The 14,705-nt window shown below is 35.9% G+C and overlaps 3 protein-coding genes, 1 long non-coding RNA gene and 1 pseudogene across 4 annotated transcripts; 1 reads left to right on the top strand and 4 right to left on the bottom strand.

Moving 5' to 3' along the window:
• Nucleotides 1–4,924, bottom strand: LOC106770797 (annotated as a pseudogene).
• LOC106770796 (protein ROOT PRIMORDIUM DEFECTIVE 1) lies at nucleotides 4,270–6,921 on the bottom strand. The gene is made up of 2 exons (XM_014656602.2): nucleotides 6,814–6,921; nucleotides 4,270–6,080 (listed from the first exon to the last, which is right to left on the bottom strand). Exon 2 carries the CDS (start codon nucleotides 5,967–5,969, stop codon nucleotides 4,815–4,817), a length of 1,155 nt encoding a protein of 384 aa, XP_014512088.1. The 5' UTR covers nucleotides 5,970–6,080; nucleotides 6,814–6,921; the 3' UTR covers nucleotides 4,270–4,814.
• Nucleotides 6,922–8,179: 1,258 nt separating this feature from the next.
• On the bottom strand, nucleotides 8,180–9,047 carry LOC111242363. Its single transcript, XR_002669253.1, has 2 exons — nucleotides 8,776–9,047; nucleotides 8,180–8,368 (listed from the first exon to the last, which is right to left on the bottom strand). It is a non-coding gene; the product is annotated as an uncharacterized LOC111242363 (long non-coding RNA).
• Nucleotides 9,048–9,955: 908 nt separating this feature from the next.
• LOC106770432 lies at nucleotides 9,956–10,330 on the top strand. Its single transcript, XM_014656242.1, has one exon. The coding sequence runs from the start codon at nucleotides 9,956–9,958 to the stop codon at nucleotides 10,328–10,330; it is 375 nt and encodes a 124-aa protein (XP_014511728.1).
• A 2,629-nt stretch (nucleotides 10,331–12,959) lies between these two features.
• On the bottom strand, nucleotides 12,960–14,231 carry LOC106771461 (adenylate isopentenyltransferase 3, chloroplastic). Its single transcript, XM_014657447.2, has one exon. The coding sequence runs from the start codon at nucleotides 14,115–14,117 to the stop codon at nucleotides 13,149–13,151; it is 969 nt and encodes a 322-aa protein (XP_014512933.1). The 5' UTR covers nucleotides 14,118–14,231; the 3' UTR covers nucleotides 12,960–13,148.
• Nucleotides 14,232–14,705: the final 474 nt, after the last annotated feature.

Here is a 14,705-nt window from a genome sequence, read left to right as displayed (position 1 = left end):
CAAAAAAGGGAGCAAATCTATAACTTTAAAAGGCGCTGAGAGCACATAGGAGCTCCAATGAAGGTGTCGTTGATGACATGGTGACCGCATCAGAAGCATATATCAATGGTTCCTTTGAAGCTAAAACCAGGTCAGAAAACGAAGTAGTGAGCATTTGAAAATTTGGTTTGTACATTGTTACCCTTTTGCGTTCAATATCATATATTGGTACTATACCACGAGTGACTTCGAAAGATGAAGTTACCCACACAACCTCGTCTTGGTTGTGAGGATTCCACTTCACGGCAACAAAACTCCAATCCTCTTGTGGTGAATGCACTGAGAAGTGTAACAGATGTTTATTTTCATCATCATATAAATCTACATTTGTCACTGTAAGAAGATCTTGGTAGACAAACATGGTTATAGTTGTTGTTTGTCTCTGATTCTGAAAAGATAGAAAGCAAACATCTATCACACTTCTCAGTGCATTCACCACAAGAGGATTGGAGTTCTGCTGTGAAGTGGAATCCTCGTAACCAAGACGAGGTTGTGTGGGCAACTTCATCTTTCGAAGTCACCCATGGTATAGTACCAATATATGATATTGATATTGAACGTAAAAAGGTAACAGAGTACAAACCAAATTTTCAAATGCCCGCTACTTCGTTTTCTGACCTGGTTTTAGCTTCAAAGGAACCATTGATATATGCTTCTGATGTGGTCACCATGTCATCAACGACACCTTCATTGGAACTCCTACGCACTCTCAGCGCCTTTTAAAGTTATAGATTTGCTCCCTTTTTCGTTATGCATTGTGGCATGTTTGGTAGTTATTTAGAGCATTGAGATTGCTCTTTTTCCTATATTTAACAAGATGAATCACCATGCACAGAACCTACATCACATGCCACCGTTTTGTGGCACGTACCTGATGAAGCTAACTTGCAACTGGTCTGACTTGAGGTGAAAGATTCACTAAGATTTGCGTCAAATATCTCTTTTAGGAGCCTAATATCCTGACAAATAACTGAAATTTCTCTTCTGCATAGTTAAATGAAAACGAAACATATTAGAATAGAAAGTACAAAAATATTACAACTACAAAAGGCCAATTGATAACATAGTACACTGATATGCATGTTGAAGGAAGAAAGGAAAGAATATTCAAGTCCTAGTAAAAGATCGAAACAACAATTTCAGGGAAATAATGTCAACAAAAATGCCATCCAGTACGACAATGACCATTTAAAAATATAACGTAATGGTCATAATCTAATAATCTGGAACCTACAGTAATTTCCAAAAAGAAATAATAATTAACAGTTTAGAGAATTGGATTGAAAGATATAAATACCGTAAACAAGCAGAAAAATACAACTATGTTCAGACAGAAAAACAACTTACTGCAACATATCAACAACCTGCCCTCGATCCATAAGGAACTCCTGTAACTGCAGAGATTAAAAGGTGGAAATAAAAAATCATAAAATAACAACGAAGAAACTTCTCTAAAATAAATAAGGGTGCACCATTCCTTAATCTAACTTGTGAATTATGATCTTAAACCACCAAAGATATGGGCGGATAAACCCTGGTTCACTTTAAAAACAAAGTCACTTAGAGGTGCTTTGCCCAAAATATTACATGTAGAATAAATTCAATGGTTCAGAAACACGAGAAACACAAGTAACCTTCGAATTCTCTTCTGCCTCCTGTTCTAGTCTTTCTGATTCATGTAGTACCTTCTCCAGCAATTTTTCCTGTTCAGCAAGAGCCCTTTGTGCAGACTCCGCCTTTTCCAGCTTTTCATTTCCTCAATTCTTCAGCTGCAGCTAGTCGTGCTTCAAGAACTTGGCGCATCTGGAAGCCAGAATAAGGAAATGAACTAAATAAAATGCTAGCAATTTTACTCCTTAATCATCAAGTTAAGCAATCCAATTGCACAAACGAATATTTTTTAATCATGAACAAAAATTTTAAACTACATGCCTTCCTTAGACATTGTTATAGTAGAGAAGACTGACTATTACAAATAGTTAGGAAGGTGTTCAAGGTATTTGGAAATGCAGACATACGTCCAGCAAAGGTATGATGATTAAATTTCTAATGAACAAGCTAAACTAAAGTGTAAAGAACCTCATTGAGTATTGCAAGAGACTTATCCCTTTCATCAGACAAGCTGAGTAGGCGTGATTGAATTTCCTTCAGTTCAGTTGCCAGAATTGCTTTTTTCCCATACAATTCTCCCCCATGCTGCAAGAACAAGTTGACAATAAATATTTTTTGCTCGTCTCATACCAAACAATAAATGCAAAAAATTGTGAATTTTAACAACCATGTCATTTGCTTCTTTAGCTTGTTCACTTTTTTATATCCTTCTACCCAGGCCAGAATATTAGACCCTCCAGTAGCAGCATCCATGCTGGCCTCCTCTGCAGCTTGCTCCTGAAGTTGCACATCCCTCATCAAGTTGATAAGAGATTCCATTGATGAAAACGAGGTTTTCTGCATAAAAGATAAATAATGTTCAGATGTCACAAGTATTAAAGTTACCCCCAAACTATAAGCATATCATTCTATATTAAAAAGGCTAATACATTGCTATGATATCTAATCTATTGCTTAATCATTCAATAGAACAGAAATTATTTCAAAGTCATCTTCATAACCTCTGCCACATGATATATAGTTATAAAGCTAGTATTCTTAACATCCAAATATGAATTCTAGGACCACTAATACCTTGTTACTTTTGGCATCATCGATGATTCCCTCAAGCAGATCAATTATGCAAACTTGACTATATTGGTTAATTTCATTCTTTCCACCAATATCATCTTCAACATCACTAGATTTGTCCACATCACTAGAAAAACCAGCATTGAATTTTGATTGAAGATTATCTTTAGAATTTAGTGTATTCCCTTGAGCAAGACAAACAGCTTGGACCTCATAACTTTCTACCTCAATAAAGTTAGTTTCACAATCCTCCGGTATGTGACCTGTGCATTATAATCATCAGCTGAAGGACCTACAAAATCTACCCATTCTTCATTTAAACGGTTTCCAGTCCCATTTCCATTGTTATTAGTGGATGTAGCCTCCTTGGTATGGTAGCTATGCTCAGGTTCAGTCTCTTGACATATACCAGAAGAAATCAAGTTTTCAGACTCAACATCAACATGAGGTCGTCTCTGATAAATATTTTCATTACCTTCCTGAATAAAGCAATTTGATATCTCCATAGCAATCTTGTTTGAGATCTCTTCAATGAAATTATCTTTAACCTTCTGCAAAACATCTAGCTTTTTCATATCATCCATTCCAAGAAACTTTTCAGTAACACCGTTTGAATTACTGACATTTGACAATGTAGAATTGTCCAGAGCTTCATTCAAATCAAGTACCGATGAATAATCAGCTGATTTGGTATATATAGAATGTGGGGCAGAAGAAGGCCCCACATCTATGTCTTGGTGCGTCAAACTACTTCCTTCCTCCTCACTTTCAGCTACATTTTAAACATATCACGAGAGATATATTAGTAAACCAGACCAATGCAAACAAGGTAGAGTGATATAGAAATGAAATTACAAAAGAAGCAACTCCACCTTCAACATTTAGTGGAGCCCCCTGGGCATTGTCCTGTGGAGGAGTTGCAAGAGGTAATTTTTTGGACATGAACGGGATGACTTCCGCAAGAACAATTCCAGCAGCAAGATCGGCATCCTTTGGGTGTTCAATAGCCACAGCTCTTAGTAACCTGGCATCAACCTGTACAGAGAAAATTATAAACTTCAGTTAGGCCTCAGTATGCATAACAAGTTTGACACGCTACCAGATTAGACATCTCTATAAATACTCTGATTACAGAATGTTTGATGATTTATATAATTATCAGCACCAGTAATTTCATTCTCAAGCATATGTCAACTACCACGAGGAATTTCTTAACAGTTGAATAGAAACAATATCTATTCATCTAAATTATACATGTTCATGACCTTAATGCTCAACTACAGAGTCCAATAATCTTTATTTTTATTTTATAAGTGTAATATTGGAAATGCAAATGAACTTTACAAATCAACTATAGTCCGAAAACTAGATCACAGAGCAACCAATAGTTAATATTAATAATAATAATGTATTAATGTGCAATCACACTTTGGGGGAAAATAGTAAATAGCTATACCTGCGGAAATAACTCCTGCAAACTTCTATAGACAGAATTGAAACCCATGATCAAGGTAGACAATCTGCAAAGCTTCAAAAAGGAAGAGATTTTTTTTTATTGATATTTTAATTATATATAGCATGTGGGGCAGAACAAGGCCCCGTATCTATGTCTTGAACAAGCTGACGGTGCCTCAAACTACTAACTGACACTAAAAATTCAAATTACTGAAGACTTGTGACATTGCTCCTCAGTGAAATAACTAGAGGAAATAGAGAATTAACACTTAAGACTGAAAATGTAATAAAAAGAGCTCAAGAGATTGATTATCTCTTAGCTGATTTAATTATAGATGAAAATTACATCTGGAGTAAAAGAGGTACGAGAAAAGGCTATATCTAGGTAACTAATGGGTATGTTACTTTTACAGCAAGCTCACTCCCTGGCATATCGACATTATGAGGTAAAATTTCACTTTGCTCTGATGCATCAAATGAAGAATTTGAATGACTCAGTTGTGCAGCAATTCATGCACCTTAAGACTAACTAAAAATCATACCAAGTGAGAAGGGTTGTTCTAGCCAGTAACGGTCAAGCTTTTTCCTCACAAAAATTTAAAGTTTTTCATATCAATCAACACACCTGGTCTACACCTTCATTCACCAACTTTCGTGGCCAATAGCTCCATATCTTCCTTAATCCTTTCTTGCTTCAACATCAATTGTTCCTTTCTTTGCCGCCATCCCTCCTCCAACAACTCAACAAATTTATCTTTTATCTGAAGCAACGGATCACGGTCAATCAACTCCTCACCTTGGTATGCTTCTCTCAGCACTGCCGTCTCAATTCCACCTTTCAAGGACAGATAGAATATCCCCGAATGCCTGGTAAAAGTGGTGGAAAACGCATTGGAAAACCTATAGTCATCGCAAAACTTTCCAAGGATCGGAACCGGAATCCTCTTATGCAAGGAAAGGGAAAGCAGTTCATGGAACACTCCAACAGATCTCTTCTCCATCTCTCTGGAAGCCTGGTCCAAATGGGACACATCCTGATAAGGGGACACATAATCAAGCTCCAGCCAATCCCTAACCCACTCTCTCATCTCCTTCTTCAACACAAACCCTGGCGGTAGCTCCACATTGAAATTAGGCCTAACCCTAATCCCCAATCGCTCACTCTCCTCCTCGGCTCTTTTCTCAATAACAGATTTTGCAAACTCGGGGTTCCAATCAACCAATTCAAGAAACGATTTCCCCTCTCCAGGAGACCCAGTTAACCTAAAATATTGCGGATATCGAGGAACCAAATCAACCAAAAAATCGTTAGGGAACCCGAACTCCCTCTTCACGTGAAGCAACTTATCAGCACTGATAAACTTGTTCTTGGACATCATTAACAGTTTACACAACTTGGAGACAATGAAGGGTTCGTTCTCGGAGAAAATCCGTTGCTCTTCCTGGAGAAAGCAGTGAAGGCGGTCGGAGGGGCGTATGAAGCGAACCGGTTCAGTTTTGGGTTTGATGCGACTGTAGTAGACATCGAACAAACCGGGGTTTTGGTTGATAAAGGTTTCGGCTTTGACCTTGAGGCGCATCCTTTCGCGGCGCTTCTCGAGGTAGCGTAGAGGAATGACTTGGCCTGGTTCGTTGAGGACTTCTTTGACGACGCGGGCACATTGCTTGTAACGCTTGTCGTACTCTATAGCTCGGTCCAGTGTTGGGTCCTTGCGCCACACTACTTTGAGGCTTGATATAGTTCTTGCATTGTTATGGTAGAAAAGAGTGTAGGTTTTGGTTTTGCAGAACATACCTTCAACTTCAACCAGCGCCACAGCCACACTCAGAAGCACCACTCTGCTATGAGATGAGAGGAATGGCAGAACTTGCAAGTGTTGGAAATTTACACACCAAAGTAGGACCTGTTACAGTAATGAATGGTACAGGCTTTTAGTTCTTGCAACCTCCAAATTTTCAAAATAATCATTTTACACTAATAACACTGCCTATCCGTGATAGCACCATTCAACAATATTCATTTATTATTTAGTGTTATTATAATAAAATCATTAATAATATCTGAAAACATATTTATTAACTTAACTACCGAATATATAATTAAGTTTCAGTAATTTAATTTTATTTGGCCAGCATGAGGCCACGAACCTAAACAACAAATTTGATTTATTAATTCAGAAATGAACAAGTACTATGCTATACTAGAGGATCTTTCAGTGCATTTATAGTTTCTACACACAGCTCCGGATGCAATTTCAATTTCTTGAAGATTTAAAGAACTCGACTAATCACAGTTATCTCTACTTTTCGAAGGCCTTTTCATGTTTTGCAACAACCAAGTTGAAAAAACAAAGAATTACCAACACAAAAACAACAGCGTGAATTATTGCTTGCTGTTAACAGTTGATTTATGATTGAACCACATAAAAGACTGAAGCTATTCAGATAAAAATAGATGGGGAAAAAACAAAGATCATTGGGAACATCTACCCAAAAAGCATGAGATTTTCTTAAACTCCACAATCCACATCCACTTCGGCAAAAGCTTAAAAAAAATGACACCTAAATATTATATCATATTTTTGAAAGAAAAATGAGAATAGGAGAATGAAACAATGAGCGCAAAAGAGGTATTACCAGAGGAATGAATGAGCGGGAGAACGATTGAGAATGCTAGCTGGGTTGAACTGCAAAGTGAGAACGTGCGTGCTAAAAAGATGCAACAAATGTTAAACCCTCGTTTCAAGTTTTACAAACAAACTGGGCTTGCGCCACTGATTTCTTCCATTCGGCCCCATTACGGTTTTTCCATATGGGCCTTAACCCAAAATTGAAGGGTGTTGCTCCCTGCACCTCCCCATTTGCTTCCTACACCTTTCCATTCCCTTTATACCCTTCGGTTTATTTTTCTATTCCTATTTTATCCTTTAGTAAAAGTTTATATTTAGGGTAAAAATTTTATGATTTCAGTTCCTCACCCGCACACAACCTATGCATTCATTCTTACTCTTTTTTACTCTTTCTTTTTAGAAATTCTATGAAAATGTGGTGAGTGAGAAATTGTTTTAAAAAGATTGGTTGAAGAATTTTCTTTGGAATAACAAAGTTTAATTTTGTATATGGTATGGTGGTGGTGCTCAGACCTTACAAGGTGAGGTACGTAACCTCGTTTGTGAAACTTTATTAAATAAATATGGACATCCGTCGACGGATGTCAACATCCGTTTAAGACAAAACGGATGTTGAGATCCGTTTGGCATAAATATTTATTTTTGTTTATCTTTTATTCATCCACTTTGTTATGCTTTTATCATTGTATATCAATATGTATATGTATCATTAAACACGTATGCTAATTAATTATCGTGTATGTGTGTCTACGTCTCCATATATTATAATCATAACACTGACAGATTAACTCATTACTCCATTGCATATGCTCAATCAGAGGGAAAAAAGATGAAACTCTCTGCAAAGGTAATTTCATTTCGTATTCCCAGTGGAGTATTGATTATACAGGCTATGATGCTTTTCTATACCTCATTTCAGTCAAGACTGCTGCATGTATATATTATAAATACAAATTCCTTTCGGTGGAAATGTTTTTAAGAATAAATAATATACATTTATATATTATCATCTATTAAAAATCATTATTCCTATAATTTTTTCCTTTGTATGATAATTATCTGGAAAAGTATATCAAAAATGTTTTTTAGTTAATGCCATGAAATTTTTTATACGACAAATACATATTAGATTCTAAGGTAATATTATTGCCTCATCCAATAATTTTTTACATAAACTTTGTATATCCACTATATATTTTACCTTTCTATCTCTCTTTCTTTACATATACAAAATTAACTTTTCTAATGATTAAAACAACAGTGGTAGAAAAAAAACATTTCCTGAATTCTATTTATAAATAGAAGACCGAATTGCAGTGTAGTTAATGACTAATATTCCTACAAAGGCAACAAAAATAAAGAAAATAGAAGTATTTGTATTGAGAACAAGGAATTCATTGGAAAATCCTTTGTCCAATTTATGGTCGAGATGGACTTCAAACTGGGCTTCTTACAAGACGAAAATAGAAATTAGAAGACAGAAACTTAGTATCCAATTCTGAGAAGAACCAACTCCTTACTTTGAGAACCACCAGGACCCACTATGATGGCTTACAACTTGTCTGTAAGTTATTAAACATTGAAACAAAATAATCCATCAACAAAATAAAGTCAGCATCATACAAGAATTAAACAGATTTGAAGGCTGCAATCTAACATCCATTAACCAAAAGAATGGTATCAGTAAATAAAGCATAGCAAGTATTAACTCATAACACAATAAATGTAGTATTATATAATATTTTAGAAATAATACGTCAAATTACCACTTACCAAACTCTTTAGTCTCTGCTCTCTATCAATTAGACGTCGACGGATGTNGACATCTGTTTCAAGGCCAAACGGATGTCGACATTCGTTCTGACCTGAGCGGTTCACACAACAGCGACAAGAAGCACACACAACAGCGATAACATGCACAGTAAAATCAAAGGTGATGGATACTAAAGGAGAAAAAAAACGAACACACCTGGATGGAAGTAAAAAGAACCACCACAGCAACAGACGCACCACCANGAACAGTAAGAACCCACCGCATCGCACCGCACCACCGCACCCCGCACNACCTCACCTCACCACCACTCANAGCAAAGGTGAAGTGTGAAGGATGAAGGAGAATGATGAAAGTCAGAGGAAGAGAGGCAGATGTATTTGGGGGGTGGCTGCGAGAGAGAAGAAATGAATATTTAGGGTTTGGTAAATAAAGTTAAAAATAAAAATGTCAAAAGGTTAAAAAAGTAAAATAAAAGGACATTTTTGTAATTAAATAAAAATTGTAAAAAATTGGGGAGGTGGAGGAAGAAAATGGGGGAGGTGGAGGGAGTAACTCCCAAAATTGAACGATGCGCTTAAAGATCTTTAGGGAATTTTTTTTGCACCCGTGTTTTTACAGTTGATCATATCTGAATGTTTTGTTGACCAATTTTCATTAAGCCTTATCCCACTAATTGTGGTCTGCTGAATGGACAATATTTGGCATGGTTAAAGAAGTAAAATTTAGAAATCATCGAACACATAGAGCTATAAAGATCACACATCTCTTTCCCCACAAAACCATGCATGTGTTTCATAATTGTTGCTTTGTTTAAGCAAGTTCCCAGCCTTCCTGCTCTGTTGTAGCTTGTGTACACCACCACTCTGCAATTATGGCTATGATAAAGGAAAGTCTGCAATTTATTGTTATCAGCAGGGTGTTTAAGTCTTTTCGTAGTATTATGGGGGTGCAATTAGTTAATATATATGACACTGAGCCAGAAAAACGCACCAGTTCTGCATGTTAGTAATTTGCGAATTATCTAATACGTACTTTGCCCATGCTTCTCATCCTTTGTGATTGGAGTTGTTCTAAACGTTGTTCAGGAACAAGGTTGGTGATTCTAACCCCCATTTTGAATAGTTTGTCGTCACGCTAAATGGATGAGAAATACAGAAATGGTAACTCCATTCATTCTTTTCTTGGTAATTACATTTTATAAAATCACTATTCATCTGATTAACAACCTACTGGGTGCAAGTTCATCAGTCTGCAAGTATTTAAGCAGCTCCAATTCTTAAGGGGCCATATGAAAATTAAGACACTTAAGAACTGAAGTGAAGATAGAAAGAAGAGATTAAAAATGAAGAGGATCAAGGTTTTCAATTTAATAGCGATGGCTATGACATTTCTGGCAATTGTGCCAAAGATCTTGAGTCAGACTTTACCAACACCATTTCTTCATCCACTTTGTTTATCCCAACTAACATTGGCAAACTATGCTTGTGCAATGCTGCCTCTCCCCGCAGCACCGGCAGCTCCACCACCACCACCACCAGCAGCTTCCCCCGGTGATCATGGTTTTAGAGGTAATGAGCGGTCCACTCTTCAAGAAGAAGACTGTTGCCGGTGGGCTAAGGAAATAGACAACCAATGTGTATGTGAAGTCTTAGTTCTGTTGCCACCCTTCCTTACTAAACCTTTGCATCAGTACGCAATTAGCATTGGAGAATCCTGTAACGTCACTTACTCCTGCGGTGGCACAATATAATCGACAAACTCACAATAAACTTTTACTAGTGGAGAAGAATCAAATCTTGTCTTCGGTTTTAAGGGTTATGGCCTCTGATTCCTTCCTTTTGCATCTCAAAAACAACTGCTACTTATGTTTTATCTCTTTCTAATAAAGATAGATATCACTAAGATACAAGGCTATTGGACATTTCCCAATACATCTATTGCTATGTCTTTAACTAAAACATACCAATCAGTAAAAGAAACTTTTATTTTACATTCCGAACAACAACAATAATGCAACCAATATTAACCCTTCCAGACAGTGGAAAGGACAGAATGAAACAGAAGAAGCCACCACCCTTTTCAAATCTTTCAATCCATCTCCCTAAACGTGGCACACTACCGCTTTTAAACCACAGTTTTAGGCTTTTGGCAGAGAGTGACAGAGACAACGTGAAGTGCTTATACTTATATATATGACAGTGTTCATAGCTAGGTAGTTACATCCTAAATTAGGTGTTCATTTTGATCCATTACGAGTGGATACTTTCCTCTTTTGCACTCCTCTGATTGATAACAAAAAGGTAAAACAAAAAGCATGAGTACCATCCCACCATGCTCCAATCCAAACCAAGTAGGTGCAAAGGTGAAAAGTAAAATAACATCATAAGCATGTAAGCTACATCAATGTCTTACATATATATTATTTTCTGGTGTTAGTTATTTTTATTAGATTCAATATCTATTTCTCTGTACATCATTTATTACATTTCATTCTTTCTTTCTACAATTTTGTATAAGTATGATTCATCTTTCTATTGTATATTTTTGTTATTAGTGCGTTTACTGTGTACAGCTTGAATGTATTTAATTTTAAGGTTCATGACAAAATTACTTCTTTAAGAAAGAAAATAAGCAAATAATAATAAATTTAAGAGATAGTATTTCAAGAAAAAGAATAATATTAATGGATGAAAATTAATAGATTTAAGGCCCATTATTTCTCACACTAAAGTTAACTCATGATGATATTTAAGATGATAAAAAGAACTTTGATTGTAAGATATATTTGGAGTAGAGGAAGAATCAAATAAAAATAATTTTTTTTTTCATTTTTCATTATTCATTTTTTTTCAATTTAATGATAAAAAATGAGTCACGTACTTTTTTTGGAATAATTAAAACAAAGCAAAACGATTGGCGCATGAATAAAAAGTATGTGAATAGTGAGAGATAGAGAAATAGATGTCTAAAATTTCTAGAGTCTTAAATCTGAGTATAAGAATTTCGACTTTAGCCTTATTTTATTCTGTAAACAACTTTTTTTTAATTGCAACTAATTTTCTGTGATACTAAAATTTTTTAAAAGTTGTTCTATCTTTCTCAACATATATTCTTATACACACTCATAAGTCTAATTACTCATTTAAGGAATAAAAATGTCCATCCATCATATCATACAATATAGAGAAGATTACATATGCATAACACCAATGATATAAGAATGATTTCCAGTATTAAATATATATAAATCTTATTTTAAAAATCAATTTTATCTTAATACATTATTAAATATTTCATATCAAATAAAAAATTTTATGATCTATAGATAAATTAAATTAGACTTGAAAAATCCTTCTAAAAATTTATTAACATAACAGAATATTATTAACAATTTTTATTTGCAAAACAAATGTTTGATGGAATGAATGACAGTGGGGACTACTGTTTTGACAAAAAAGGAGAGCCATTTGAGAATCCAACCCAACAGGGAAACAAAAGGCAATAGCTTGGAGGAACAACATAAAGCTATTTATTCATTCAATATTGTTTCAAAAGATAAACTATACCATTTTTTTTCCTTCGAATAAGAAAATGATATCAGGGTCCTTTTGTTCCATTAGAATAATGATGCTTCATGTTCAAAATGTTGCCCCAATTTCAGTAATTTAATTGAACGATAAATGTTTAAAAATAAAAAAGGAAAAATGATACTTTAATACAATTTTTTTGACACTAACATTGCACACGTGTCAAAATGTGGTTGGACGAAAAAAAAACTTTGGTTTTTCTCTTTTAAATATGTTTTTATCTCAGCTTTTTTTAATTTGAAATCGTCCAATCATATTTTAACACGTGTACAGTGTCATGGTGTCAAAAATTGGTGTTAAAATATCATTTTCCAATAAAAAGTAAAATTTGAGTAAACAAAAATGGTACGGATGGAGCGGCGATTGGTGTGAGTTGAAGGACACTGAAATGGAAGATGCTAAGAAAGTGTACGGATGGGTTATGATTGGAGATAAAGCACTTTTATTTGATGGAATCTATTCAAAGGCAGTGAGCACTGTAGACACTATAATTCTTAGATACTGATAATTTTTAAAATTATTTTTAATAATTTTTTTTAATGACACGTATTTATCATCATTATTTTATCGATATGTGTAAAAAAATATTTGAAACAAATTAAGGAAGTTTAAAAAAAAATTGTTAAAAAGGGGTTGTTAAAAAAAAAAATTTATTCAGACTGCATGTTCTCCAGAAGGCAATCGCGTTACAAATCTCAAATTATTCCTATGTCTCCTGTTTATGAAAGTTAAGGTTCTTCTCACTATTTTTCTATAAGACCGTGTTTGTTTCCAATTTCGATTATGATATTTTGGTATCCTTCGCTCTTCAAAATATATTAATCAACATTTACAGAGTCCCATAAAGTAAAGGAAAAAAAATGATTAGTTTGTATGTGAATTAGTAGAAGAGAATTTAGTTTCATAAAACTGTTTATACGCAAAGTCACTACAAGTGCTTTTCTCCAAACTGAAGAAAACAACAAAACCACGGCTAGAAAGCTAGCACGTTGCCGCAGCCATAACATTCTCCGAAGGTGGCAACAGTGTAAGTCCAGAAACAACGTTGGCATTGTTTTTGGAGTTATAGAGAAAGCGCGCAACGACCATAGCAGTCGGTTCGGCCACCAACTTCTTCCAGGCCTCGTTTGCTTCTTCCCCACGCCTTCGAAACACGGGCGTGGCGTCCAAGCGATGAATCTCCCATCTCTTAACGTTCCTCAGCCTGTGAATCTTCCCCAACTGTTTCATGGCAAGTTTCCACGTGTTCAATTTTATTTCCCTGATCGCATCTTCCGACAACCTCTGCTTCGTTTCCTCGTCCACAAACTCCTCCCTCCGAAAATACTCGTCAAATTCAGGAACCCCAATGGCTCTTCTAATCCCTCTCGAGTAATCCCCGTCGGGACTATAAAAGGGTCGCAGCTCCTCCACCATTCCCTTACGGAACATGTCGTCAACCCGTTCCGCCACGTAGGATTGAAGCACGGGCATTGCCACGTCAACCCAGATGCAGAGAAAATCGTAGCGCGACCGGAACTTGTAATCGTCGTCGTCGATCAAGGCCTCGAGATAGGAGTTGGAGCCGCCAACGATGATTGGAAGCTTCTGGGCTGTGGTGATGGTGTCGATGGCCGATGATGACGTGTCAATGAAATCAGTGGGTGTGAAGTCTATGTCGGGGTTTATTGTTCCCAGTAAGTGGTGGTGCACCCCACGTTGGTCTTCCTTTGGGATTTTGTTTGTGACTATGTCGAGACCTTGGTACACTTGAATTTTGTCTGAGTTTATGATTTCTGATGGAAAACATGAGGCTATGTCAATGGACAGCCTTGATTTCCCTGCACCTGTGGCTCCCATTACAACCACTACTTTCTCTTTCTCAATTTGTCTGAAGTTCAGTTTTTTCCCACTGCAGGGAATGTTTATCATGGGTTGTCTTAATCTGCACATGAACATTGAGATGGTCATCGTGACTTACCAAGATCAACCCAACTTAACTTATGAAGAAAGAATACAAGAGAAGGGTTTTTCCAAATTAAGCCTACAGAAGAAGTGAAGTAGTAGTAGTAGTAATGAGTTGAGAATGAAAGAGGGTGTGTGGAGTATTTATAGCTTAGACAAAATAGAAAGATGTCAAAAGTGTCTCTCTCTGCTTCTCTGTTGATGAATATAAAGTAGAAACAAGAATTATTGATTGTCAACTTGGTGTCGATCGTCAAATATTCTGCTAATATTTATATTAACTTTATGCCTTATAGAAATGTTAATGGTCCACCGAAGGCTCAAAGAAGCTCTTCAAAGTCATCTTGTTTCTGCTAAACCAATGGGCACAGTAGGTTCTATTCTTAGTGGGTTATATGGCAAGGAGCGTCAAATTGCATAAAGAATATCTCTATGATAAGGTCTTTCTTATTATTCCCTAATTTTTGTTTTTTTCAATTTTGTCTATATATGTGTCTCTCTGGATCTTTTCTGCTAAGAGCTAGCTAGCTGCTACCCTTTAGTGGTTACCCCACCTTTTCCACTCATTTTCTCTCACATCATACATCATAAGGT

This window comes from Vigna radiata, chromosome 8 (genome assembly GCF_000741045.1).
Source record: "Vigna radiata var. radiata cultivar VC1973A chromosome 8, Vradiata_ver6, whole genome shotgun sequence".
NCBI classification, from domain to species: domain Eukaryota; kingdom Viridiplantae; phylum Streptophyta; class Magnoliopsida; order Fabales; family Fabaceae; genus Vigna; species Vigna radiata.
Note: the sequence above shows the minus strand (reverse complement) of the source record. Positions and strands in the feature narration are given on the sequence as shown.

Excerpts from the sequence above, each read along its gene's own strand:
- LOC106770796 (XM_014656602.2), bottom strand. The coding sequence starts at position 5,969 with ATGTTCTGCAAAACCAAAACCTACACTCTTTTCTACCATAACAATGCA.
- LOC106770432 (XM_014656242.1), top strand. The coding sequence starts at position 9,956 with ATGGCTATGACATTTCTGGCAATTGTGCCAAAGATCTTGAGTCAGACT.
- LOC106771461 (XM_014657447.2), bottom strand. The coding sequence starts at position 14,117 with ATGACCATCTCAATGTTCATGTGCAGATTAAGACAACCCATGATAAAC.